The sequence below is a fragment of the Typopeltis vanoorti genome, chromosome 22, assembly GCF_054136105.1.
Source record: "Typopeltis vanoorti isolate ZY-2024b chromosome 22, IOZ_Tvanoo_1.0, whole genome shotgun sequence".
Classification (NCBI taxonomy): domain Eukaryota; kingdom Metazoa; phylum Arthropoda; class Arachnida; order Uropygi; family Thelyphonidae; genus Typopeltis; species Typopeltis vanoorti.
In genome coordinates this window covers 73,703,434-73,730,492 of record NC_143570.1, presented here as the reverse complement: position 1 = coordinate 73,730,492, position 27,059 = coordinate 73,703,434, and the positions used below count along the sequence as shown (strand labels likewise).

The following is a 27,059-nucleotide window of genomic DNA, read 5'->3' as shown; positions in this document are numbered from 1 at the left end:
TAAAACGCATCATTACAGCAGATGAAGCTTGGTTGTATCACTATGACCCTACAATGAAACAACAAAGCAGTGAATAAGCATCCGTCTTCGCCTAACCCCAAGAAAGCAAAAACTGTAAAATCGGCTAGTAAAGTTATGACCATAATGTTTTTTGACAACGAAGGCATTGTTTACCAACACACTGTAGAACTCGGAAATACTGTAAACAACTCATACTATGCGGATGTTTTACGGATAATGGTACAGCACATCAAAAGGAAGCGTCCATTGCTGAAGAATGGCTTCTTATTGCACCACGATAATGCAAGGCCACATATTGCTGGTTGTGTAGTGGACGTTTTGCAGAAGAACAACATAGATATCCTACCACACCCTCCATACAGTCCTCATCTCGCACCATGCGATTTCTGGCTGTTTCCTCAGCTCAAGAAACCACTAAGAGGCCGTCATTTCGAAAGCAACAAAGCATGTGTAAAAGCTGCAGAGGCAGTTTTAAAAGAACTTTCAAAGAAAGGACTTTCACGTGTTTAAGAAGTGGACGCAACGTTAGGACAAATGCATCGCGTCTCACGGTAGTTACTTCGAAAAAGACCATGTAAATGATGATGATTAAAGGTAATCTGTTTTCTGTATAAATATAGTCTTATAACTTATTGAACAGCCTACGTATATATATATATATATATATATAAAATTCATAAATAATAATAATAATATCCTTATTTTTAATATGATTATGCCACTGATGCCATCTGTTCACTCCTTTATTCTTACTCAGATCTCTAATATCTGTGGCATCAAATGATTGATCAAGTGTATTATTTCTAACGCAACACATAAATCCATAAGTTAAAACTGACTTGAACGCTATGTTGTATACAGTTAGTTGAGTGTTTTAACCAATTTCTCTCTTATTCCTCTTATATTTAATTAAAAATTAAATATGAGAGGAATATAAATTGCCATCTTCACTAAAACTCTAAACAGCTGAAATGTTTTACTTGTTCTAAAGGTTCTCCATTCAGGATGCAGTTAACTTTCTCAAAGTTCCTGACCATTTTTCACAGGCTTTTTGTCTTCTTACTGCTGATTTTCATACTAAATTTATTACAGCAGTTATTCACTTTAGTTAGGAAATCCTGCAGACATGTACTGAATTTATTTAACAGTATAACATAATCTGTATAAAGTAAAGAGTGAAAGTGAATGTCTCCAATTTTGATAAGAAGTTTAATGCCACTTTCCTTCATAATATAGATGATGAATAACAGTGGAGCTAATGTACACTATTGCCATACATCTGATATGAGATAATCTTACTATACCTCCTTAAATTCTAACTGCTGACTTACAATTCAAATATAAACCGTTTATTGTTTAATATAATTGTAGTGTTTTGAAGAGCTTTTCCCTTGATACAAACTGGTAATCAATTTACGGAATTCACAACGCATATGAAGTATATTAATTAAAGATACTTCAATGAATCACTTCTATATTTCGGCAATGTCACATTGCCATCTTCGGGAACATAAAGATATGGTATGTGCACTAAGGAACTAACAAAGCAAATGAGGAAGAAAGTAATAAACTAATTCTGTTCCTAAAGTCCTAATGGTGCCCTCTTGCGGGCTAGTTTGGTAGTCTTGGCCGTTGGGCTGAAGTTCTCCATCTTGGGCTGAAATAATCCATCGCAGCAAATTCAAATACGAAAGATTGTTCAAAGAATCTTCAGCAGCTCTAAAAAACGTTCCTAACCTCAACAAATTTGGGTGCATGAAACTGCCCCAAATTTGGGAGACTTTCATTATGAGAACTTCAGCCCAACGGCCAAGACTACCAAACTAGCCCGCAAGAGGGCACCATTAGGACTTTAGGAACAGAATTAGTTTATTACTTTCTTCCTCATTTGCTTTGTTAGTTCCTTAGTGCACATATCATATCTTTATGTTCCCGAAGATGGCAATGTGACATTGCCGAAATACAGAAGTGATTCATTAAAGTATCTTTAATTAATATACTTCATATGCGTTGTGAATTCCGTAAATTAATTACCAGTTATGTCTAACCAACGTATAAGTCTTACTACTTTCCCTTGGTACATTGTCATATACCTATATTTTCAATATTTGTAAAACTTAAGTGCAGATCCTTATATTCCCATGACTTCTCAATGATGTCTTAAAGTGAAAATATGATCCTGAAAACCTTTATTTGGTCAGCTTGTTCTCTAAATTTCCCATTTTCAATTTTTCTTAACCTTTTTCTTAGGCAGACCTTAGTGGAAACCTCTTCAGATATCCTCTGTAATCTTACATTCAGTTTTACTTTCTTTTTTTTTTTTTATAGATGGCTACTAAGAGCATTCTACTCCAATTATCCGGAATGAAACCCTCTACCAAGACTATAAATCATGAAGCTTAGCCACTGTAAAACATTTATACCTTCATATTTATACCTCTAATCAGGTGCTTGTCTGGTTGGATGAGTGGTGAGTATAATCCATTCTCAAATCAATAGGCTGTGGGTTCAAATCCAACTGTCGTCATGGATATCTGTGATTGTCTTTAGATGGGAGATGAATTTCAATGATTGGTGTGTGATCATCACCCTGCTTATTGGAGGTCTGAAGTGGCTTGAAAAAAAATTTCATGTTTGGTCTCTGGAAAAGGATTTTGGAACTGCAAAATAAAAAAAATTATAAAAACGGAAAAAAATTAATGGTATTAATGCCCTTACAGGATTACAGCCTTTTGTGGGTGGAAGTCCGGAAAAAAAAAAAAAAAAATCAGCTAACGCCTATTTGTTCCCGTATAGGGAGTAGGCGAGGCCGTTTACCCTATCTAACGTTTGGAGAGTGAGTGGGCAGTTCAATCTCCACTGGTAGCCAATTAGAGAGATAGCTAGCCCAAGGCTATCACTGATTCATCGGTACGCAGTGAAGAAGGCGGCAAGCTAGTGCCGCCATCTCGTGGTCCCTAACCCTAACACAATATTATTATTATTTTTATAATGTCTGAAAATAGTGTGGGTTTGATGGTCAATTTTCTTGAGTTTATGGGGCGAAAAACCCGAGTTTCCGGGAGAAAAAACCCGCTAGCCCATGCCAGAGATCGACTAACTCGGGAACCGGTCGAAAAAAGGCTTAGAAAAATTTCCGCTAGTCGGTGACTAGATTTGAACCACCAAATCCTTTCTTCGTGCGGTCAAGCGCCGTAGAGTGCAAACGCCACTTCTACTGAGCTACACAGGCTCTGAACAGGTGGGTGGAAGGCAGGAGGCTACTACTTCTTCTGCCTGATATTATTGCTGAACATCTTGTGTGTGTGTGTTATTTAGAATCTTGCCTGTTTCTGTCTTTGTTTTGTTAATGCCTAGTATGTCAATCTGGTATTTCCCAATTCTTCTGCTAGTTCTACTTCTTTTCTGTTGATATTTCTTATTTTGTTAGTGGCAATATTCAATTCTGCAGGTACTGAGTTGGAGTTTCTTTCAGTAGCTGACTTTATAGTGTTTGCCTGGTTCCCTAATAATAAAAAAAAAAACGTGACTTATTGCTCTTTACACCTATAAGGTGCATGAGGCCACAAGTTTAGCATGCCATCCTCTTCGGTCCAGTGTCACTTCTCTTGCTCTCCCCCAGCTCGGCAATCCTAGTTTGTATCATTCTTTGATTACCATTTGGCAGCATATCATTTTGGATCTTCCCTTCTTCCTTTTACCATCAGGAGCCCATGTCAATGCTATTCTTGCATGTTCTGATGTTGGCATTCTCAATACATGGCCTATTCATGTCCATTTGCATTTCTTTAACTCTATTGTAATGGTTTTGGTTTTGTTGTAAATTTCAATATTTGAGATTTTATTTGGCCAGTAAATTTTGAGAATTCTGTGAAGACATCTATTTTATTTTCTTGTTGTTTAGTTAATTTCCATGATTCACTTAAATAAAGTAATACAGAATTAACAGTTGAGTTAAAAATTTTTAAGTTTGTTTTTATATTAGATGATTTCCAAATTTTCTGAAACGATTTAAATGCGTAGCAAGATTTTTTTATTCTTATTTCAATGTCTTCGTTGGTACCACCTTCCATGTTGACAGTTGCTCTAAAGTAATTAAAAGTGTTTGTCACTTCTACTTGATTTCTATTAATAAAGATTGGGTCATTCTTTTTAATGTTGATTTTTAATTTTCGTTTTCTTCTCAATGATGTGTAAGCCTATTTGTTTAGCAGTTTCCTCAAATTTTCATGTCTTCAAATCTAGATGATAGTATACAATGTCTTCAGCATACTCCAAATTTTCTAATGTGGTGTCAATGTTCCATTTTATTCCAGTTTTCAGGTTTTTCAGGGTATACCGAATTATCCAATCTATGACAATGATGAAAAGTGTTCCAAAGATGACACAGCCTTGTTTAACATCAGCTTCATTTGAAAACTTTTGGAAGTTGTTCCATTTAATAGAATTTGTCCTTTACTTTCATCATACAAATCTTTGATAATATTTAATATTTTGTCAGGAAATCCATAAATTTTCAGGATTTTCCATAGATATTCTCTGTCTATGCTGTCGAAAGCTTTGGCAAAATCAATAAAATTGAGATACATAGTTGAATATAGTTCAACACTCTGTTCAATTATGCTTCTAAGAATAAAAATTTGATTCATTGTACTTCTTCCATTTCTAAAGCCTGCTTGTTCTATTCTCAGAATTTTCTCAGTGCTATTTTTTTTATTCAATTTATTATGATTCTAGTGAAGATCTTTGATGGTACTGACAACAGGCTGATTCCTCTCAATTGGTACATTCTGTAAGATCACCTTTTTTTGGAATTTTGACTATTTGTGATTCTTTCCAGGTACGCAGAACATTCTCAGATGCCCATATGATATTAAACAGTTTATACAGTATAGTTGCTGATGTTTTTAGGTGTTTTGTGCAGTTCAGCACTAATGTTATCATTTCCACTTGCTTTTATATTCTTTTTGATCTTGATTACTTCCATGATTCCTTTCATCGTGATCTCTCCCATGTTTACGTGAAATTCGAATTGATTTGGTATCTCTTTGAAAGGGGGATTTGATATTTGGATTTATAGAGTCTAACATTTAATAATTCTTCAAAGTACTTTTTCCATCTTTGTTGGGCTTCTTGCTCTTGAGTTAGTAGCTGACCATTTTTATCTTTAACCCCCGCATTCATTATCTGATAGGTTTCACCAAGTTGTCTTATAATTTTATAAACTTTTCCAAGATTTATGGTACCATTCGCTCTCTGAACATCCTCAGCCAACAGTTGATAGTAGTTTCTCTTGTCATTTCTGGTGGATCGCTTTACCATCTTATGTACTTCTTAGTATTGCTTCTGATATTCTCCACGTAATCTTTCTGATTTTCAGTTGTTTATTTTCTCTTTTATCTTCTTCCTTTCTTCAATTAGTTTTAATGTATTTCCTGTAATCCATTCTTTGTGTGACTTCCCACTTGTCACTCCTAAAATATCTTCTGCAGTTTTATTGAAAGCTTCTTTACACTTTTCCCAGTTGGCTTCAATCTTATTTTCCTCATCATTTTAATTTGATTCTTTCAAAACTGAGAATCTATTCTTCACTTCATTGGTAAATTTCTCTTTTATTTTATTTTCCTTAAGTTCATCAATGTTATATTTAATTGTCTTATTCTTTTTCAGTTTTGAATTTCTTACTAGCTTTAATTTGACTATTGCGGTTAGCAGAAAATGGTCTGAAGTTGCATCAATTCGTCTTTTAACCCTTATATTGTGTAATGTCCTCTCACATTGCTATATTACATATAGCAATGTGATCGATCTGATTTTTTGTTTTTCCATCAGGGGAGATCCATGTTATTTTGTGCTCCTTATGTTTGAAGATACTACTTCCTATGATGAGATTATTTAATTCACAGAAGGATGTAAAAAGCTCTCCATTTCCATTTTGTTCACCACTCGCTTCGTTTCCTATAGCATCTTCATCTTCCATCTTTCTTTTCCCTACTTTAGCATTCATGTCTGCCATCAAAATTAATAAGTCATGTTTAGGGACTTTATCAATCACTTTGGGAGCTGATCATAGAATTGTGCTTTCTCCATTTCTTCGGCATCATTTGTGGGTGCTAGCCTGGCTGGCCGAGTGGTTAGTGTGTCCGCTCTCCAGTCAAGAGACTGCGGGTTCGAATCCATGTGTGGGCATGAATATTTGTGATTGTCTGTGGAAATACCAGTGGTGGTGGTCGGCGGTAGATGGCGTTGGCATAGGTACGGTCAGTTGGTGGATTGTAAGTGGTGGAAGCAGAGTTGTAGAGTAGATACCCTCCCTCGATGAGTCTTTGGACTCCCTGGAGGCGAATAATAATAATAATATACTTGTAATATGGTCAATTTCATGAACCTGGAGAAAAATCAAGCTTTAATTAATCGGTTATTTATTGGGTTCCATTCCATCAGACTTTTCCTTGCTTTCTCACTTACAATCACTGCAACTCCTTTCTCATGTCTTTCATCATCTCCCGATTACAATATGCAATATTTGTCGGTTGTTGTTATCTCACTAAAATCTGTCTATCTTGTTTCAGCAATTCCTAAGATATCAAGACTGTATTCATTCATCTCATTGACTATCTGCCTAGTTTTTCCAATTTGATACATTGTGCGAATATTCCATGTTCCGAATTTAAGTTTAATTTTAGTTTGGGTGATTGATTTCATCCACAAGTGAGGTTCCATAAGGCTTTGCCCCACCTGCATCATAGATGTTGGCTCCTCTCTAAAGTCCTGTAAATATTTGTCTGTTGGGAGATCACAGGTTGTAGCACTCTGTCCCCAAGGGATTTCTTGCTTCACTCATGGTTTCTGTAATCATGGTTTTTTTACGAGGATGAGTGATTAGCCCGTCACTCAACCTTGCTCTTTTAACCGGGCTTAGGACCAGCATAGGGACGAGCATAATAAATAAAAATAATAATAAATAAAAAATTTAAAAAAAAAAAAAGGTCTTGTTTAACTTGACAATGCCCCAGATGACATGAAATTTCATCATGTTGCACAATTACTTAATTTGGTTGGCTAAATCCTAAACTGTCAGCCTATCCTTGTTTGTTCAGTATCTGGGGAGATAGCTACTAACAGGGTGCACCATGAGAAAGTGAGAATTGGACATTAGGCTAGAAGCACCAGTTGTTTCTAACCTAAGAGTTGCAGGCAGCAGTTCTATTAAATTAAATGTATCATATCACAATCATAATTGTGGTGTACACCCTAAAAGGATATTATTATATATTTCAACAGTCTAAGATAATTAAGATTTTATGACCAGTTTTTCCTCAATGCTTTCTTCTAACTGGTTGTTTGTCAATTCATTAATTTGATCATTTCTTAGATTGAGTTTTGAAAGTGATCATCATCATCATCAAATTCCTGACATGTACCCTCAAGGGGTGTACAGGATATGATAGTACTACATGAAAAATTTACATCATTACTAACTTCCTATCTACAATTTTCCTCCAAATCAGTCTGTTACTTGTAATGACTCCAATATTATCATTATCAGATCTTATATTTCTATCGTCTAAGGTACATTGTACCGTATCAATCCACCTATATCTTGGTCTTCCTCCGGGTCGTTTTCCAGCAACCTGGCAGAGAACACTTGTTTTTTTATTATTATTATTATTATCTTGCTAATCTTTCCTTGCCCATTTTGTTTAAGTGACCATACCACCTGAGATTAGCTCTGCTAACGCATTCCTGGATGCCAACAATGTCGAGTTCTTTCCTAATATCCTTGTTTTTAATATGATATTGCCATTGATGCCATCTGTTCATGCCTCTAATCTTTCTCAGAAATCTCATATTTGTGGTCTCTAGTCTTTGGTCAAGTCTTTTAGTTCTGACCCAGCTCTCAGATCCATAAGTTAAAACTGGTTTGAACACCGTCTTGTATACAGCTAATTTAGTGTTCCGACTAATTTCTCTCTTATTCCATATGAATTTATTCAATTGACTTCCCACCATACCAGCTTTATTGATTCTGTTGTCTATTTCTATATTTAATTTACCATCTTCAGTAAAAATCGTGCCTAAGTAGCTGAAATGTTTTACTTGTTCCACAGGTTCCCCGTTCACAACACAGTTGATATTTTCAACAATTCTACCTATTTTCATTGTCTTTGTCTTTTTAAAACGTTTATTTTTTGGGATCAAAATTATTCATGATACAAAAAACTTTATTTCTCTTATTCTTTTGGATTTCTCAGAATTCTAAGGCTTACCTCTGGATTGTGTTCTTTCATTCACTTTGGAGAGGTATGGATGACTAGAATCTATCTCCTCCTCAGGAAAATGCCTATAGGTACAAAATTTGACTCTCACTACAGCAAACTGATAGAGACTAGAGGAACAGAGTTTTATTGGACATTTTGCTATAGTGCATTTTTTAGCATAGCATTATATTTATGGAATTTTGGTCAGGACTTTTCAGTTGTTATAAGGAGCAAGTCTGCGTATGATAGAGTGAAGGCAAGAAGTCTGGAGGTGTCTGAGGGAGAAGAAGGTACCGGAGAAATATGTCAGGTTGGTGCAGGAGATGTGCAGAAATGTGAAGACAAGAGCTCGAACCTGCCTGGGAGAGAGAGAAAGTTTTCCAGTGACAGTTGACTTGCATTAAATTCGTTCCTGTTTAATATTGTGATAGAGGAGGTGAGAGAAGATGCACCTTGGACTATGTTGTATGCAGAATCAAGAGAAGAAGTGGCAGCTAAAGAAAGTTGGAGGAAAGTACTGGAAGAGAGAGATATGAGACTGAGCAGAAGTAAGACAGAGTATATGTGTTGCAAAGTGGATGGCAGCCAGGAGACAGATCTGGAGCTGGAAGGAAATGTCATCAGGAAGGTCAGTGACTTTAGATACTTAGGTTCGACAATGAAAGAGGATGGTGAGGGTGAGAAGGAAGTGGGATGCAGGATACAAGCAGGATGGAGGAACTGGAGAGAGATGGCTGGAGTTCTATGCAATAAGAGGGTGCCGATCAATCTAAAAGGCAAAATCTACAGGACAGTAGTGAGACCAGCTATGATGTATGCTATGGAAACTGTGGCCCTGAGGAAAAATAACATCAGCAGGATGGAGGTAGCAAAAATGGGAATGCTTAGGTGGATGTGCGGTGTGACCAGAAAGAATTGTCTGAGAAATGACTATGTAAGGAGAACGGTGAAAGTTACAAACTTAGGAGCAAAGATACAGGAGGCAAGGTTGAGATGGTTTGGTCATGTTATGAGGAGGGAGGAAGAGTATGTGGGAAGAAAGGTCATGCAGATGGATGTGCAGGGGAGGAGGAAGCACGGACGGCCAAAGAAGAGATGGAGGGAGATGGTGGAGGAGGAATTGAGGATGAAGAACTTGGATGTGGCTACAGCCCAAGACAGGAGTTGTGGAGGAGACCCACCACAAACAGCAACCCTACTTAAGTGGGAAAAGCTGCAGAAGGAAAAGATAAGGAGCAAGTCTGCTACAGCTGTGTTTGCTAACTGATGTATTTTCTGACCAGACTGCATGTTTTTTGGGATAAAAACCCTGCTACCTCATATAAGATAATTCCAGAAGAAATAACAGATGGTAATGTGTATCAAGGAAAGGGGAAGGGTAATGATAGGTCATCACAAAGAGTACCTAAATAAGAAATTGTGAGCAAGAAGTGAATGAATGAAGAGCTATGGTTAAGTGGAATAAGCTAACAAATAAAATGAATAGTCCAGCATAAAATGAATGAAGGACACATGTAGGAGACAGTGCCTAGAAAGAGTAACCACCTGTAATACAAACTGAATGACTTTTAACAAACGCCATCAACAAGTTCCAATACCTGTTTCTTGTCTATTGAGTCAAATCCTGCAATCTTGTTACCTTTAGTATCGATTAAACTTCCCATAGGTTCACAAGTAATAACTTCACACTGCTGCTTTGAAAGTGGAAGTAACTGGCGTACCATTTGAAGAGCTTCACTTTCTTTTTCAGATAATTCTTTCTACAAAAAAAATAAATAAATAAAAAATTCTGATTATTCTGCCCAGTGCATAATGACAATATGCACAAGAAAAAATATATAAGATTTAAATAAACATTAATGGATGGTCCTAAAAATATGATGCTGCATAATAAATTTAATCACTTAATTCAAAACTTATTTTTGAACTTCTGGGGTGCCCAGCTTTTTTTATTTTATTTTTATTTTTTTTTTAATATACACTAAATTATAATATTATATATGTTATTTCTTCCTTTTCCCTGATCTGAATATAATCATAAGATGTTATATTCAAGAAAGGAAAAGAAACAAGCAACAGTATCAACAAAAAGATAAACTTGTTGAATGAAATGACATTTTAAAGTACAGTTATGTGGACAAATTTCAAAATGGGAAATTGGAAAACAAGGTTTATTTGTGCCTATGGACTCAAAGAATTCTGGTAAGAAAGAAATACAGGAATATTTTTGCATTATTACAGAAAGAAGCTGATATCAAGAAGTTACTGGCTCTTGCTAAACAGCAGACTAGGAAATTAATTCAAGATATGCAAAAATGTTTTTTGGAAAAGTTTTGAAAAAAAAAGTGCAAAACAAAAAGTGCAATAACAAGGGTAAGCACTTATTATTATATTATTATCTAAGACCTCCAGGGAGTCAAGGACTCATTGAGGAAGGCTGTAAATTACCCAACCCAGCTATCATACCTACCCTTGAATTCATTCACACTAGATGCACTCACTACCCGTAAGGGCAAATTATTCCAGTCACTCACTGCTCTCTGGAAGAAAAACCTAGCTCTTAACCCTTTCTTGACTGAGAATAACCTTAACTTCCATGGATGCCCCCCCCCCCCATGTTCTCTCCCCACCTTCCATATAATGAAAAATTTCATCAGTTGAAATGCTATAACACCCATTCAAAAGTTTACAGACCTCTATCATATCACCCCTCTTTCTCCTGTTAACCAGAGTCTGTAATCCACATACTCACAATCTGTCCTCATAATCCAAATCCTATAATCCGGATATAATCTTTGTAACTCTTCTTTGCACCCTTTCCATAGCTTCTTTATCCCCTTGGAACCCGGGAGACTAAATCTGTGTATAGTAATCCAAGTGTGATCTTATCAAAGCCTTATAAAGAGGCAAAATTACTTCTTTATCCTTACATGTCAAGGTTCACTTAACATACCAATTATCCTCTGAGTTGTATTTGCAACTTTTGCTATGTGACCTTTGAACTTTAAATTCTTATCCATCAATACACCAAGATCCCTTGCCTCTTCAGTTTCTTGTAGCATAATCCTGCTAATATAATATGCCACTGGAACTCTAATCACACCAAAGTGCATAACTTTACACTTACTAACATTAAACTGAGAGCCATTTTCGTTTGCCCAGATTTCCAGTCTATTCAAATCATTTTGTAATTGATGAATATCAGTAGCATCCCTGATTGCCCTGCCTATCTTCACATCATCAGCAAACAATTGCAAATCTGATGATAGATAACATACCAATTATCCTCTGAGTTGTATTTGCAACTTTTGCTATGTGACCTTTGAACTTTAAATTCTTATCCATCAATACACCAAGATCCCTTGCCTCTTCAGTTTCTTGTAGCATAATCCTGCTAATATAATATGCCACTGGAACTCTAATCACACCAAAGTGCATAACTTTACACTTACTAACATTAAACTGAGAGCCATTTTCGTTTGCCCAGATTTCCAGTCTATTCAAATCATTTTGTAATTGATGAATATCAGTAGCATCCCTGATTGCCCTGCCTATCTTCACATCATCAGCAAACAATTGCAAATCTGATGATAGACCCTGCTTAATGCCATTAATGTATAGATTGAAAAATAATGGCCCAAGGACTGACCCCTGAGGTACACCACTGGTTACCTTAAATCTGGCAGATTTACACCCACTGTATACCACTTTTTAATATCTGTCTGTCAACATCCCCTGATCCAAGTCAATAGATTATGTTTTAGTCCCATTCCAGTTTATACAACAGCCTATTGTGTGGTATCCTATCAAATGCCTTAGAAAAATCCAACATTATCATAGTGTATCCATTCCCTTTATCCAACTCGGCCGTAACATTGTTATAAAATATGAGCAAATTGCTAAAACATGACCTTCCTTTAGTAAACCCATGCTGTTCCCTGCATAGTATAGAATGTCTAGCCATTTCTGTATGCGAGTTCTTACCAACTTCTCTAAAATCTTCACTACCATACCAGAGATACTAATAGGTCGGTAGTTAGGCACATCAGTTTTTGCACCACCCTTGTGCAATGGAACTATCATATATTCCTTCCATTCCTGTGGTATCATTCCTGAGCTGAGACTTAAGTTATACAAATGTGTGAAAAGCCTAGCCAATTCAGCTGAACATTCCTTTAACAAACGAGCAGATATTGCATTTTTTGTTTAGGAGATGGACCAGTCAAACACATGTTCAAACACAAACAAGTGCATAAATTCACATGGAGAGAACACATGAGAAATAAAAATATTCTTAATGACAATGTTATTGTTGATAATATCTTCATACTGAATCATGATACATTAAAAAAAAAAGACCATCGTTTAACTCTGAGTAGGATAAAATTGATTGTTACACTGAAAAAAAAAGCATAAGAAAGTTATAAAAAGAATCCAAGTCGAGCAATTTTCAGAGGTAAACTATAGATTAAAATATATAAATATAATTAGAGAGAAAGGAAAAGAATTTAGAAATAAGAATTAGTCAGAGACTCAATGGCAAAGCTCGTGCACTTAAGAAGTAATTAAAGTGCCAATCTAGGAAAGAAGCAATCGTACTGATAGTTTTTGGCATTCAATAATGAGTTCTCACAGAAAACAGAAAATATGTAAAAAGCTAACTCAAAGCAGTTAAATACATATTCAAGGGAAGACTGGGAATATTAATAAAAAATAAAATATAAATAATCTGTGGTACTTACAACGTAAGGTATACAACCTTCCAAGTATCCTTGGCTTTCAAAATCATAAGTACAGGTAATTATTATAAGTATAGTATCCATTCCTGATGTTTATTGCCTAATAGATATCAGGAATGGATTCTTACCTAGGGACAATTAGTTAAGAAGTCATAGGAAATTTAAAAAAAAAAAAAAATCTTGCATTTAAGTTGGTGGTGCTTTGGAAAAGAAATGCAAAGAATCTTTATCAGAACTTTTCAATTCAAAGAAGAGTTACTGGTCTCCTATACAGAGATGGCAGAGTTTTCTCTCCTGGAAGCTCAAGTTTTTCATCCCACAACCAGACAAACTAGAAAGAGAAAATACATGCAAAAATGTATATTTAGGTTAGTCTTATTTAGGAATAAGATGGTTAGTCATATGCCTAAAAAGTGGGAAAATGTTCTGGAAGCTACTCAAAAAGCTTAGAATTGGAGAAAGAATACTATTGTATGGAGTGAATGGAACATTATACAGAGTAATACACAGTGTATATCTAAAATGTAAGTTGGCAGTTAGAATTGAAGGAAATACAGAAAGTTGGTTTCATGTAAAATCAGGTGTAAGCCAAGGGAACACAGTATCTTCACTCCAATTCATCATCCATATGGATCACATTATGAAAAAAAATGGGCCCAAAATGTCCCTAACTGATGATGTAGCATCACTGGCAGAATTATTTGAGGGGTTTCCAAAAAAAAAGTAACACATTTTTTTTTCTTGAGGATGTTTAATAATAGGAAATTGAAATTATACATCAAAGAATAAGTGAACATACAGTACTTCTCCACAAATTCTTCAAATTTATTGATACAGTTGTCCCAATGATAGATCAGTTTATCAATACCAGTACTGAAGAAGTCTGTGCCCACACCCAGTAATCAACATCACAGCACCTGATGAACTTCATCATTTGTAATGAAATACCTTCCAGAAGCTGTTTCTTGAGATAGGTGGTGATTCAGTTGCAGAGTGTAGAAAGTAGACCATAGGATTGCAGTTTGCTAAGTAGGCCCCCATGCCGAACCTTCTCAAATGCTTTTTGAAATGTCAAGAGCAACTATGCGAGTTTCTCCAAATTTTTCCATGGCTTGAGTCCAGAGGTGGGTGGTGAAAGCTAAAAGATTGACTGTAGATTGCAAGTAGCAAAATATGTATTGCAAAACTTAGTTGGTAAGTCTCTAAGTGGTTCAGGAATTGGTTGTTGGTAATCTTTTCCATAATTTTAGAGAGAACAGAAGTGAGAGTAATTGAACAGTAGTTCATTGGTTGACTTTTATCACCTTTCTTTTGGGTGAACTGGATGTGGGCCTATTTCTATGCTGTAGGATAATTGCCAGTTAAATAGAAGAGATTGAAGAGGTGATACAGGATCAGGGCACAAGTTTTTAAACACAATAGGTGGGATACCATCAGGACCAGATATCTTGTTTGCATTCCAGTTATTAAGGATTCTTCAGACTCCTCTCTAGACAGAAGACTATGGGTGACAAGGAGAGCAATTTTTGGTGGAGGGGAGGGAATTTTGTCCAGTTCAGCAATGCACTAGTTGAAAGAGAACAGTGATGCCAGTAAGTTGGCCTGGTGTTTAAGTGAGATGACTATGGTATCATGTGGATGCAAGAGTGTTTGAAACCTGGGTGGCCAAAAACCAAGGGACCAGAAGGCTTGACTGCAATCTTCACAGGAGACGAGTTTTCAGCATTGGTCTTTTCAAAGTCTGATTTGATTTGATGATGATTCTTTTACAGATGTTGCAAGCTGCAATATAGGCAGAGTGATGGCAACTATATTTGGTGTTATTTCTTTTACTGCACTGGCACACTTTTTGAGAGGCTTGGATGATGACTGTGAATTTTTGCTGGGATAAGGTATGAAGGCCTTAATTTCTGTGAGGTCAATTTTTGGTTTTCATTCTGAGTAGGTGTCTGGATCAGAAGAATTGAAGTAGTATTCAGACCATGGGAATGAGGAAGAATAGAAGTCACGAAGGCCATCCCATTTGGTACCCTTGTAGTGCCAAAGGAAACAAGACTTAGAACTGGTGGGTGAAGGTTGTTCTGTGACAAAAGAGGCTTATATGAGGTTGTGATCTGAGTTGCAAGAAGAGAACTGACATCCCCATTATACTTGGAAGGGGGGGAGCTTGTTAGGAAAAGATCAAGTATGTGTTGGCAAAATGGAGAGAGTTGTCAGGTATTCTGATAGGGAGACTGATAAACTGTGTTCAAGTAGGCATCCCTGTGTGCTTGAATGATGAAACTGGAGAAGGGAAGCCAGTTTGAGTTGTGGACATTGAGGTACCCCAAGAAAGATGACCCTACTATTAGGGTATTTCAACTATAGAAAGTCAAGTTTCAGAGAGAAATTGTTGAAGAGCTCAAAGTAGTTAACAAAGTTTGGAGAGCAACAGAGACAGCATATTGAAAAGGGCAGGGTAGTTTGTTAGTGAAATTTTGAGCCATAGCAGATCAAACAGGAAGGGGAATCAAGGTTTTGAAATCTCTGGAATGGTAGTTCTAATGTCAGTTCTAATGAATGCACAACTGCCTCTTGTGGTAGAAAGAACTGTGTAATGTGTAGTTGAGGCAGACAATGGTTGTAAAGGTTGCCAGTTGGGATTCCAATATCAGAATCCTAAGTGAAACTCAACAGTAATTCTGGTTCAGATGAATGTAGTGGGTGGTGCATAGTGTTTATACTGCTGTTTAGGCCATGGATGTTAAAGAAGTAGATACTGAAACTTTTTTTTTGTTAAGCATTAATGGTAGTAAGATTTTTTTTTATTGGATTTTTGTTGTTTTAATGGTTTTTTTTTTGTTATTTTTTATGATTTTTGAAATTTTTTTGTGAAAGAATTTTTGTGATCAGAGTAAAATTGTATTTCTTTGGATTCTAATCCATTATATGTAGAGGAAGAGATAAACTAGAAATAGGGCACACAATGAGAGGTGACAGACTTGCAAACAAACCAGCTGCAGGGGAAACCTCTCATACTCTTGCTAATAAAATATTTTACGGAATATCACATTATACCAAAACATTTACTAACATTGAACTGACAACCATCTTCACATGCACATAGTGTCAACTTATTGAAATTATTCTCCAAGTGCTGCTACATCTGTCACATTCCTGATTATCCTGCCTATCTTTCACCATCAGCAAAAGCAGTATGCCTCTTCTGTTAAATCCTTCTCAATATCATTAATGTAAAAATTGAACAGCAATGGACACCATAAATTTTCTTGCATACTTACACGCCCCATATCACTTTTTTGATATCTGTTAGTCCATCCTCTTATCCAAACTAGTAGTTTATGATTAGATCCCACATCCTTCAACTTATGCAACAGTCTTCCATGCTAAATGCTATCAGGCACTGAGTAAAAAGTATCATACTGTATCCATTCCCCTTGTTGAACTCAATGGTAACATTATTTTTAAATGTGAATAAGTTGCTCAAACATGACCTTCCCTTAGTAAACCCATGTTGTTCATTGCAAAGTATAGATTACTCAATCCATTTCTCTATGTAAGCTCTTAGTAACTCTTACAAAATCTTCACAATCAATCCAGAGATACTGACAGGCTGACAGTAAGACACATCTTTGTACAACCATTGTACAATAGGATTATCATACATACTTTCCACTCCTGCGGAATCTTCCCTGTGCTGGGAATCAAATTATATGATCAGTTCAAGGGAACATCTATTTCAACTTTTTAGCATCCACACTGAATGACATCAGTACGTGCCGAATTCATTTTCAGTTAATGTAACAGCTTTGGTAACTCCTCCACATACACCCGAGTTTTCAGTGGAGAAAGAATTGAGCTCTATGTTGCATAAACCAGGTTGATAGCTCTTAGCAAAATAGGAACCCATCTGCTCAGCAATCTCTTCTGCATTTGCCACCTGCATACCATCCACACTGATGTAGTTATTTTTTCACATTCAATCTTTCTTTTACTTGCAACAACATAATGATAGAATTCTTTAGGATTGTCGTTTAGCTTGCAGAATGAATTTCTTTCCACACTGAGGCCCATTCCATACCGGGGTGCAATTAACCCAGGCGGCACAATTTAGGGGCAGTATAATCAAACAAGTTCATAAAAAATACACTGAACTGTTTGTGCATATTTGTCACCTTCAAATGTGACAAATCGAATATTATACTGCACATTCCTCTTAACGTGCAGTATAACAAAATGATTCATAACGTGTTAGTGTACTTCAGGATCTTTTAATTTTTAATTGGGGGGGGGGGGGGCACAAAAATTTTGCACCCAGGCGGTGCAAACCCATGGAACGGCCATGTCCACACTGTAGCTTAGATTTCCATATAATAGTTATACTTCTTTTGTTCTGTGCCTCAATATTTTCATAAATGGCATCATTCTTTTGCAGATAATATTTCATTCTTCTAGGACACTTCTGACTTAATCCACCCAGACCTTGGTCTTACTCTGGGTCTCTTTGCTAGTCATTCACGCATATTCTCGAGTGCTAACAATGTCAACTTCTTTCCTAGTATATCCATTTTTAATATGATTCTGCCATTGATAGCATCTGTTCACTATCCAAATTTTCTCCAAAATCTCCTATCTGTGGTCTCTAATCTTTGATCAAGTGCTTTATTTCTAACCCAATTCTCAGATCCATAACTTAGAACTGGTTTGAATGCTATCTTGTATACTGTTAGTTGTGTTTCAGTTAATTTCTCTCTCTCTCTCTTATTCTATATGAATTTATTCAACTGGCTAGTTACCATACCAGATTTGCTTATTCTGTTGTCTATTTCCATACTTAACTTGCCATCTTCACTAAAAAACTGTGCCTAAATGGATGAAATATTTTACTTGTTCCACAAGTTCTCTGCTGAGAATGCACCTGAAGTATTCTATGTTCCTGTTTACTTTCATAGTTTTGGTATTTTTATTGCTGATTTTCATGTAATTTTTTTAAGCTGTTATTCTATTTAGTTAGAGAATCTAGGAGACTTTCACTGGATGTGTTTAGGAGTACATCGTTCATCTAGATAAAGCAAAGAGCTAAGTTTGACATGTCCAATTCTAATATGAGGCCTAATTCCACTTTCTTTCTTTCATAATGTGATCAGTATAAATGATGAATAAGAGTGGAATTAATGTGCATTCTTACATGAAACCATCTTTCAGCATTTCCTTCAATTCTAATTGCTGACTTCCATCTTAAATATAGACTATGTACTGCTTTGTATAATATTTCATTTACGTATATAATTACAGAGTTTTGAAATGCTTTCTCTGGGCACCTTGTCATATGTGTTTTTTCAGATCTACAAAGTATAGATCCATGTTATATATCCATGATTTCTGAACTTTCTGTCGTAAAGTGAAAATCTGGCGTTGACAGTCTTTATTTAGGCTAAACTCAGCTGTTTTTCCTCCAAATTCCACAATTTTTCATAGCCTTTCCTCAAGTATGCTTGCATTAATTTTACCTGGAGAAATTCCTCTGTATTTCTCATATTCAGCTTTATTCCTCTTTTTATATATGGGAACTGTGAGAATGCTAGGTCAATCTACTGACCAGACCGCATGAATTATGCAGTGTAGTAACTGCAAAATTTTATACCTGCCATATCTGAGCATATCTGGCCGAATATCATTCTCTAAGTGCATTTTGACATTTCAGACTTTTGATAGTTTTTTTCACCTCAAGTGATGATATGTCCTCCTGCAAACATTAGCAGAATATTTTCTACTAATGTTTGTTTGTTTCATTCAACAGTCTTTCAAAGCAATTACTTCAGACATCTGTTATCTTCAGTTTTCATGTCGCCTTTATCATCTCTGATTCCTTTTTCAGTACTCTTTCCTCCATTTCTAACATTTACCAATAGCCTCCAGAACCTCTGCCATATTCCTGATTTATATCTTTTATGTCCTCCTATGACTTTTATTTAGCTACTTTTACATTTAGTTTATCTCCCTTAGATTTTTTTTTTTTTTTTGTATTCTTTTATTGAATCTTCCAACTTATTAGCTAGGAACATTTAGTATGCTTTCTTCTTTTCCAGAATGCCTCTATAACCTCTTGTGTCCAAAATGATATTATTTTTCTATCCTTACAGATAACTTCACCATACTTTCCTATATGAATCAATCAATGTTTTCTTCAGAGTTTGCAAATGAGACTACAAGGTTTGGTTCTTGTTTTCAAACTGTTTAATTTTTTTTCTTCAATAATGTTTGTATAGTTGAGTTTGCAGTATACCTTTTAAAGCTGCTCAACTTTTAATTCTTTTAAAAATTCTTACATACTGTTCTTTTTCAATGTGTTATTCATTTTTATCCTACTTAGGACTAAGTGATAGTCAATTCCAAATACTCTGTACACTCTTGTATCCTGAGCCAATAATGAAGATATCACAATTTATAATAATAGTCAATGAGGCTTTTATTATTTACTATGTCCTCTCCATGTGAACTCATGTATATCTTTATGTTGGAACATTGTGTTTAGCAATGATTAGTCCATTTCCTGTGCAGAAGTCCAACCGATACTTACCATTATTATTAGCCTTACTCTTTTATCCAAATTTTTCCAACACATTCCTTTATGCATTGCTAGATTCATTTTCTACTCTTCTGATATGTATTTGACCTGAACTCTGACATGCACCACTTTTTTTTCATTTTATTTATGTCAACTGCTTGCTCTAATGATGCAAAAAATTTCTCCACTTCTTCCTTAAGAGAACCTTCTGTAGGACCATAGGCAGGTAATTCTAGTGGTAAGACTTATACGTTGGTTAGACATAACTGGTAATTAATTTACGGAATTAACAACGCATATAAAGTAAATTAATTAAAGATAACTTTAATGAATCACTTCTATATTTCGACAATGTCACATTGTCATCTTCAGGAACATAAAGATATGGTATGTGCTAAAATGTTCCTGAAGATGACAATGTGACATTGTCGAAATATAGAAGTGATTCATTAAAGTTATCTTTAATTAATTTACTTTATATGCGTTGTTAATTCCGTAAATTAATTACCAGTCATAGGCAGGTAAGTTTCATTTTCCATTTTCCCATTTTGAATTTTGCTGCCTTTGAAAATGAAGAAGTTTATCTTTGTGTTTGGTGTTGAATGCCATCAATTCTCCTTCCTCTCCTTTTACTATATATAGTAAGGGAATATATTGTTTCAAGAAACTTTTGTCTGTAGTAGGTCGTAATGCAAAACATTTTTTTTATCGGGGTCAGAAAAGTTTGAAAAACAATGTAATAAATAACATTACAAGTGTTATTACAAATTCTTAGTAAATGCTAAGCTATAATATTATTTCTATCAAATGTTGTAAAGAAATTTAAAATTTTTGGAGAAAATAAATTTAATTCCAGAAAACATAACAAACAAACAAAAAAAATCAATAATCATTTTAAAAAGAATGACTATGTTTGTTAATTTTTATTAATGAGAAATAAATAACATAGTAACTTAAAAAAAAATTACTTCAGGAGTGTTGCCTTTATTTTTTTTTCTAATTTGCATGAAGGTTTCATTTCAGCGAGTAACAGCAGTCTAAGTAAATATCATATGTTCTTCTCTCCTCTAGAAATCTATATTTTTATGAACATTTTGCACCAATTCATTGGACTTCTATAGTCAACTTGTAGCAAACTTGCATCACAAACTACTGAGTTTGTTTAATCTAATAATAAAAAATTATTAGATTAAAAGCACTTGATTATAAGCTTTATGTAAAACTTTGTTTTCCAGCATTTGCCTCCCCCCTCCCCCCCAATTCTGAAACAATTTTAGATATTATATAATTATTATACAGGCACCTTCAGTGAGTTAGGAATCGCCAAAGGAGGTACTTTGCTGGCCATGCAGTGCCCGAATTTTTAGTGAATGAAAACATTTACTAAAAACGCACACAAAAGTGCCTACTGGCAACACATCCTCATCACATCACATACAGTAAGAAGAATCTGGACCTCACATGCTTCCTGATCACAGCCTTGTGGAGACCCTGAGTTCACATACAAGTCAGATATCATTTTCGTTACCTACTGCTGAATCTTTTCAATTAATATAGCCACCTGAATTCTACAGATATGTTCTACAGAAATGGATTTTTATTTTAAAAAAAAAAAAGCCAGACAAGTATGACAAAAGCCAAAAGAATAAATTTACAGAAATAAGAGAGAAAGAGGGCAAAACAGCAATATTGAAAACAGTATTCAAACAATTTTTAGCTTATGGATCTGAGAGGTGGGCAAGAAATAAAGCAGTTGATCAAAGAATGATAGGTGTGAGTAGTGAAGAAGATTAGAGAAGAAAAGAGATGGCAACAGTGATAAAAGTGCATTAAAGATATTATAAAAGAACTCGTCATTAACATTAAAGGATATGATATGTAAGCGGAGCTAATCTGAGGTGATTTAATCAAATGAACAAAGGTGGAGAAAAAAGGTTAGCGATTTAGTTGTTTGAAACAAAAGTTGCAGGAAAAAGACCCTGAGGAATGCTAAGATCTAAATGAACTGATGTGATATGGGGGGGTGGGGGGGGGGGGGGGTGGGGGGGGGGGGGGGTGGGGGGGGGGGGGGGTGGGGGGGGGGGGGGGTGGGGGGGGGGGGGGGTGGGGGGGGGGGGGGGTGGGGGGGGGGGGGGGTGGGGGGGGGGGGGGGTGGGGGGGGGGGGGGGTGGGGGGGGGGGGGGGTGGGGGGGGGGGGGGGTGGGGGGGGGGGGGGGTGGGGGGGGGGGGGGGTGGGGGGGGGGGGGGGTGGGGGGGGGGGGGGGTGGGGGGGGGGGGGGGTGGGGGGGGGGGGGGGTGGGGGGGGGGGGGGGTGGGGGGGGGGGGGGGTGGGGGGGGGGGGGGGTGGGGGGGGGGGGGGGTGGGGGGGGGGGGGGGTGGGGGGGGGGGGGGGTGGGGGGGGGGGGGGGTGGGGGGGGGGGGGGGTGGGGGGGGGGGGGGGTGGGGGGGGGGGGGGGTGGGGGGGGGGGGGGGTGGGGGGGGGGGGGGGTGGGGGGGGGGGGGGGTGGGGGGGGGGGAGGGGTACGTCCAGTTTCCCCAATATAAGCTACAGGTGCAATAGATGCAATAAACTCCAGGTTGTGTGCCAATGGGGGGAAAAGGATCCTTAGAGGTGTTGAATATGTTTTTTAATTTTAAAGGTGGTTTAAAAGTGGCATTAAGATTATAATGATGTTGGATTCTATTCATTTATTCTGATAACTATTTAATGTATGTGAGTATTATGGTTTTACTGTAATCTATATTACTTTTTGATGAAGTTTTATGAAGAATTTTATTAATAGTATTTTTGTTATATCCATTATTTATAAATGTATTGCTAATAATTTTTAATTCTTGTTTAAGAGCTTGTTCATTAGAGAAAATTGTTATAGCTCTGTTTTTGAGGGTGCTGATGACTCCAAATTTTTGCGAAAGGTGGTGATATGAGTTAGCATGTATATATTGGCTGTTGTGTGTAGGCTTGCGGTAAACAGTGAAGAATAGACTGCCTGAGGGAAGACATGTGATTAGTGTATCCAGGAACGGGAGCAAGTTCTGATTTTCAATATTTATTTTATTTTTATTTATTTATATTTTGGTTTATATTAAACTAAAGTTTTACCATGCTGGTTATATCTGTAATTTTCATAATGCATCAAAAAGAGAAATCGTTTTTGAAATTGCACTTGAATCAGATTGGTCTTTTATATAATCAAGTTCAGCTATATGAGAGTTGTTTGAAAAGTTTGGTAAATTTCCAATAGATGGCAACACAATTCATTCATTCATACCAGTGTCGGCACATATCATCTTTTTCATGACCCTCGCAAAATTTTAGCTACATGCAACGCGTAGTTCTCATTTGGCAAACACTTAAAATGACCGTGTTCATATTTTTCATAAAAATGGAGAAAAACAAGTTTCGTGCAGTGATAAAACACTGATTTGAAGAAGTGGATGGCAGCGCAGATCGAAGCTGAGTTAGATGCAGTTCATGGGGCTCTGCACCAGCATTAAAGACTATTTAGTTTGGATAAATGAGTTTAAAAGTGGTTGTAAGTCCATCGAAGATGAAGCATGCTCCGGAGGCCAAACTGAGATCACCACAAAGGAAATGATTGACAAAATCCATGGTATCGTTATGGAAGACCACCAAGTGAAAGTGTGTGAGATTGCTGAGATTGTAGGCATCTCAACTGAACAGGTGCATAATATCCTGCACGAAAAATTGCACATGAAAAAGCTGTGTGAGCGAATGTACCGCGATTGTTGACTGTTGATCAAAAACATATGTGAAAAGACATTTCGACACAATGCTTAATCACAATTCGCAGGATTTTTTGCATCGATTTGTGACTGTAGACAAAACTTGGATCCACCATTACACACCTGAGTCCAAGAAGCAGCCAAAACAGTGGACAATGCCCAGTGAAAGAGCACCAAATAAAGCAAAGACAATTTTATCAGCTGGGAAGGTGATGGTCACTGTTTTTTGGGATTCCCAAGGAATTATCATGATAGACTATTTGGAAAAGGGTAAGACAATAAGAGGAGTCTATCATGCATCATTGTTGGACCATTTAAAAGAAAACTGAAGAAAAACCAGCCAAAATTGCCACACGCTCTTTCATGAAGACAATGCACTGTCCCACACACTGGCCATCGCAATGACAAAATTGCAAGAATTGAGGTACGAATTGGTTCCACTTCCACCGTTTTCCGGACTTGGCCCCGTGTGACTTCTTCTTGTTCTCAAACTTAAAAATTTGGCTCGGTGGAAAAAAATTTTATCCAAACGAGGATGTCATCAAGGCTGTCAATGACTATGTTGCACAATTTGACAAATCCTACTTTTTAGATGGGATGAAAAAAATTGGAAACTCACTGGACCAAATGTGTAGACCTCGATGGAGACTATGTTGAGAAATAAAGGTGATTTTTTTTGAAAAAAAAAAAGTGTTTAACTTATTTTTTTACCAAGCTTTTCAAACAACCCTTGTAATTCTTTACTTTGATGTTCTTTAATGATAAATTGTTTGTGTGTGCAGTGCAGTTGTCTACTGACAAGACAATTTTTCGCTTTGATTTAAGATCCCACTTAATTGATTGTTGAAAATGGCATTGGTCATCCAAGCACTTGCACTAGAACAGTAGTCAACAGGCAAACTTTTAACACCTCTAAAACACAGAGGATTTTTACTTTTTTCAATCACTAGCAGCTCTCATTTCTCACCTTTCATATTAGCACAACAAAGAACTGTCACTCACTCTTTTGAAGATTTAAATACTTCAGTACTTTCATTTTTAAACAAATAAGTATGCTCAGGCATTGCATGGAAAAATAGTCCTGTTTCGTCTTCATTATAAATATCCTCGGAAGAATATTCAGCAATAATTTTTGGCCACTCGGTCTTGATCCATGCATCAGCTGGTAAAAAATCAGCACTTTTTTCTTCACCATGAATATGCTTCTACACGATATTCTCTCGCTTTTTCCACCTGTTAAACCATCCAACAGTTGCAGTGAAATTTTCTTTGCCTACTGTTTTTGCAAGTTCTGATTTTTGATGTATCGTAGCCCTATTAATCGAAGCATTCTTTTAACGAACATCACTAAACTAAATTTTTAATGCTGATTCAACTTGAATAAAATAATTTTGGCATATGAAAGAACTTGTTACAGGAAGATTCTAAGAATAGGATGGGTACAGAAAATCACAAATCAAGAGCTCTATTGGAAGATACAACCAAAAGAGAATCTAATACAGAAGATTATGAAACAGAAGTTGCAATTATTCGGACACATCTGTAGAATGAGTGAGGACCAGAAGATAAAGACATTTATGTTTGGTATTTTGGATGGTTTAAACAGAAGAAGTAGACCATACAGAAAATGGATAGACAATATAAAGTACTGGTGTGGAATGAGTGTACAGAAATTGCGACACTGTGCACTGAACAAAGAAAGGTGGAAGAAGATGGTGAAGGAGGCATTGGACACCAACGGGCAGTGAGCCCATAATTCGTGATGATGAACTTGAGTATCCTTACCAGATCGGGTTCTATAGATCCATGTTCTCATTAGCAAGAGCTGAAGTTTCAATGTTTGATCTGTTTTTAAGATCTTACATAAGAGTGGTTGTGAAATCTAGTCGCCTGGGTTTCTTGAGGATGAGAAAGTAGTGGTGAGGATTCAGAGGTGAATGGTGTATGGAATGCTCCCTATGAGAATAAATTGGAGGTTTGTGGATTGCAAAAGTTGGTTAATAGGTGACGAAAAAAGGGGAGGATATGATAGAAACGTTTAAGTTACTGAAAGGATTTCATAGAATTGATGCAAGGGCAATGCTTTGGAACTTGGCTAGTGTGGGCAGAACAAGATGTCATCCTTGGAAGTTGGGTAAAGGGTATGGTTAACAAGAATGTGAGGAGTAGAATTTTCACTTGGAGAGTGGTGAATGAATGGATGGGTCACAATGGTTTCAAGGAGAGACATGTGTTGATAGTTTGGGTCTCCCATGATGAGTCTTGGGACTCCATCAAGGCACCCATGCAATAATAATAATAATAACCGAGGTGGTTACTAAGTGACGGATGGGTGGGTAGCATATACAGTACAGCATGAATACACTGGACAACGGGTTAATTCACGTCCCAGGCTGGACAGGGTGAGACTTCATCACAGAAAGGCATGCAAACTTATGAATTGTAAATTGCTGGAATTTTCCTTTTAATATTTTCAGACCAGGATTAGCCGTCAGTAACTGAAATGGATGAAAGTGAACCCATGGATAAGGGTGGAAATTCTGTATGTATTCACAGTAGTAACAGCAAATGATTTACATGATACATAGAAAATCAAATATTCTGGACTATATCTCCGAGTCCATGTTCAGTGTTAAAAGCAAATAGTTTAAACAAGGCAGAATGTTTAAGCCACATGACAGAGGAAATCAAAAATTAAAATAAACAAAATATAAATGTATTTGGAGATTTGATTTAAAAAAGTTATTTGCAGCTGATTAAGATAAGAATCTCTCAAACTTTCATTATTGATAAGCTGTTATTACAATTTAGCATGTAGTCATTACTGATATAGTCAGCTGAGTTTTAATATATTTTGTTGATTGCTAATACAATGAAGACAGAAGGTGAGATTCAGTCCAAAATCATCATCATCATCAAATTCCTGCCATGTATATTAAATTTGGGGTGTACAGGATATGATAGTACCACATGAAAAATTTACATTATTACTAACTTCCTATCTACAATTTTCCTCCAAATCAGTCTGTTACTTGCCAAGACTCCAACATTATCAGATATTATATTTCTATCATCTAAGACACTTTGTACCATATCAATCCACCTATATCTTGGTCTTCCTCTAGGTCGTTTTCCTGCCAATCTGGCAGAGAACACTTGTTTTGCTAATCTTTCCTTGCCCATTCTGTTTAAGTGACCATACCACCTGAGATTAGCTCTGCTAACGCATTCCTGGATGTCGACAATGTCAAGTTCTTTCCTAATATCCTCGTTTTTTTTAATATGATATTGCCATTGATGCCATCTGTTCATGCCTCTAATCTTTCTCAGGACTCTCATATCTGTGGTCTCTAGTCTTTGGTCAAGTGTTTTACTTCTGACCGAGCTCTCAGATCCATGAGTTAAAATTGGTTGGAACACTGTCTTGTATACAGCTAATTTAATGTTCCGACTAATTTCTCTCTTATTCCATATGAATTAATTCAATTGACTTCCTACCATACTAGCTTTGTTGATTCTGTTGTCTATTTCCATATTTAATTTACCATCTTCACTAAAAATCGTGTCTAAGTAGCTGAAATGTTTTACTTGTTCCACAGGTTCCCCGTTCACAACACAGTTGACATTTTCAACAATTCTACCTATTTTCATTGTCTTTGTCTTTTTAATACTGACCTTCATACCATATCTATTACAACAGTTATTCAATTTAGTCAGGGAATC

At 36.5% G+C, this 27,059-nt stretch overlaps 1 protein-coding gene across 1 annotated transcript in view; it reads right to left on the bottom strand.

The window, feature by feature from the left end:
• kto (mediator complex subunit kohtalo) overlaps positions 1-27,059 on the bottom strand; it is a 693,083-nt gene that overhangs the window by 200,157 nt on the left and 465,867 nt on the right. Inside the window, exon 33 of the mRNA XM_090412482.1 lies at positions 9,881-10,042. Within this exon, the coding sequence (XP_090268608.1) occupies positions 9,881-10,042 (162 nt within the window). The remainder of the gene's footprint in view (positions 1-9,880; positions 10,043-27,059) is intronic.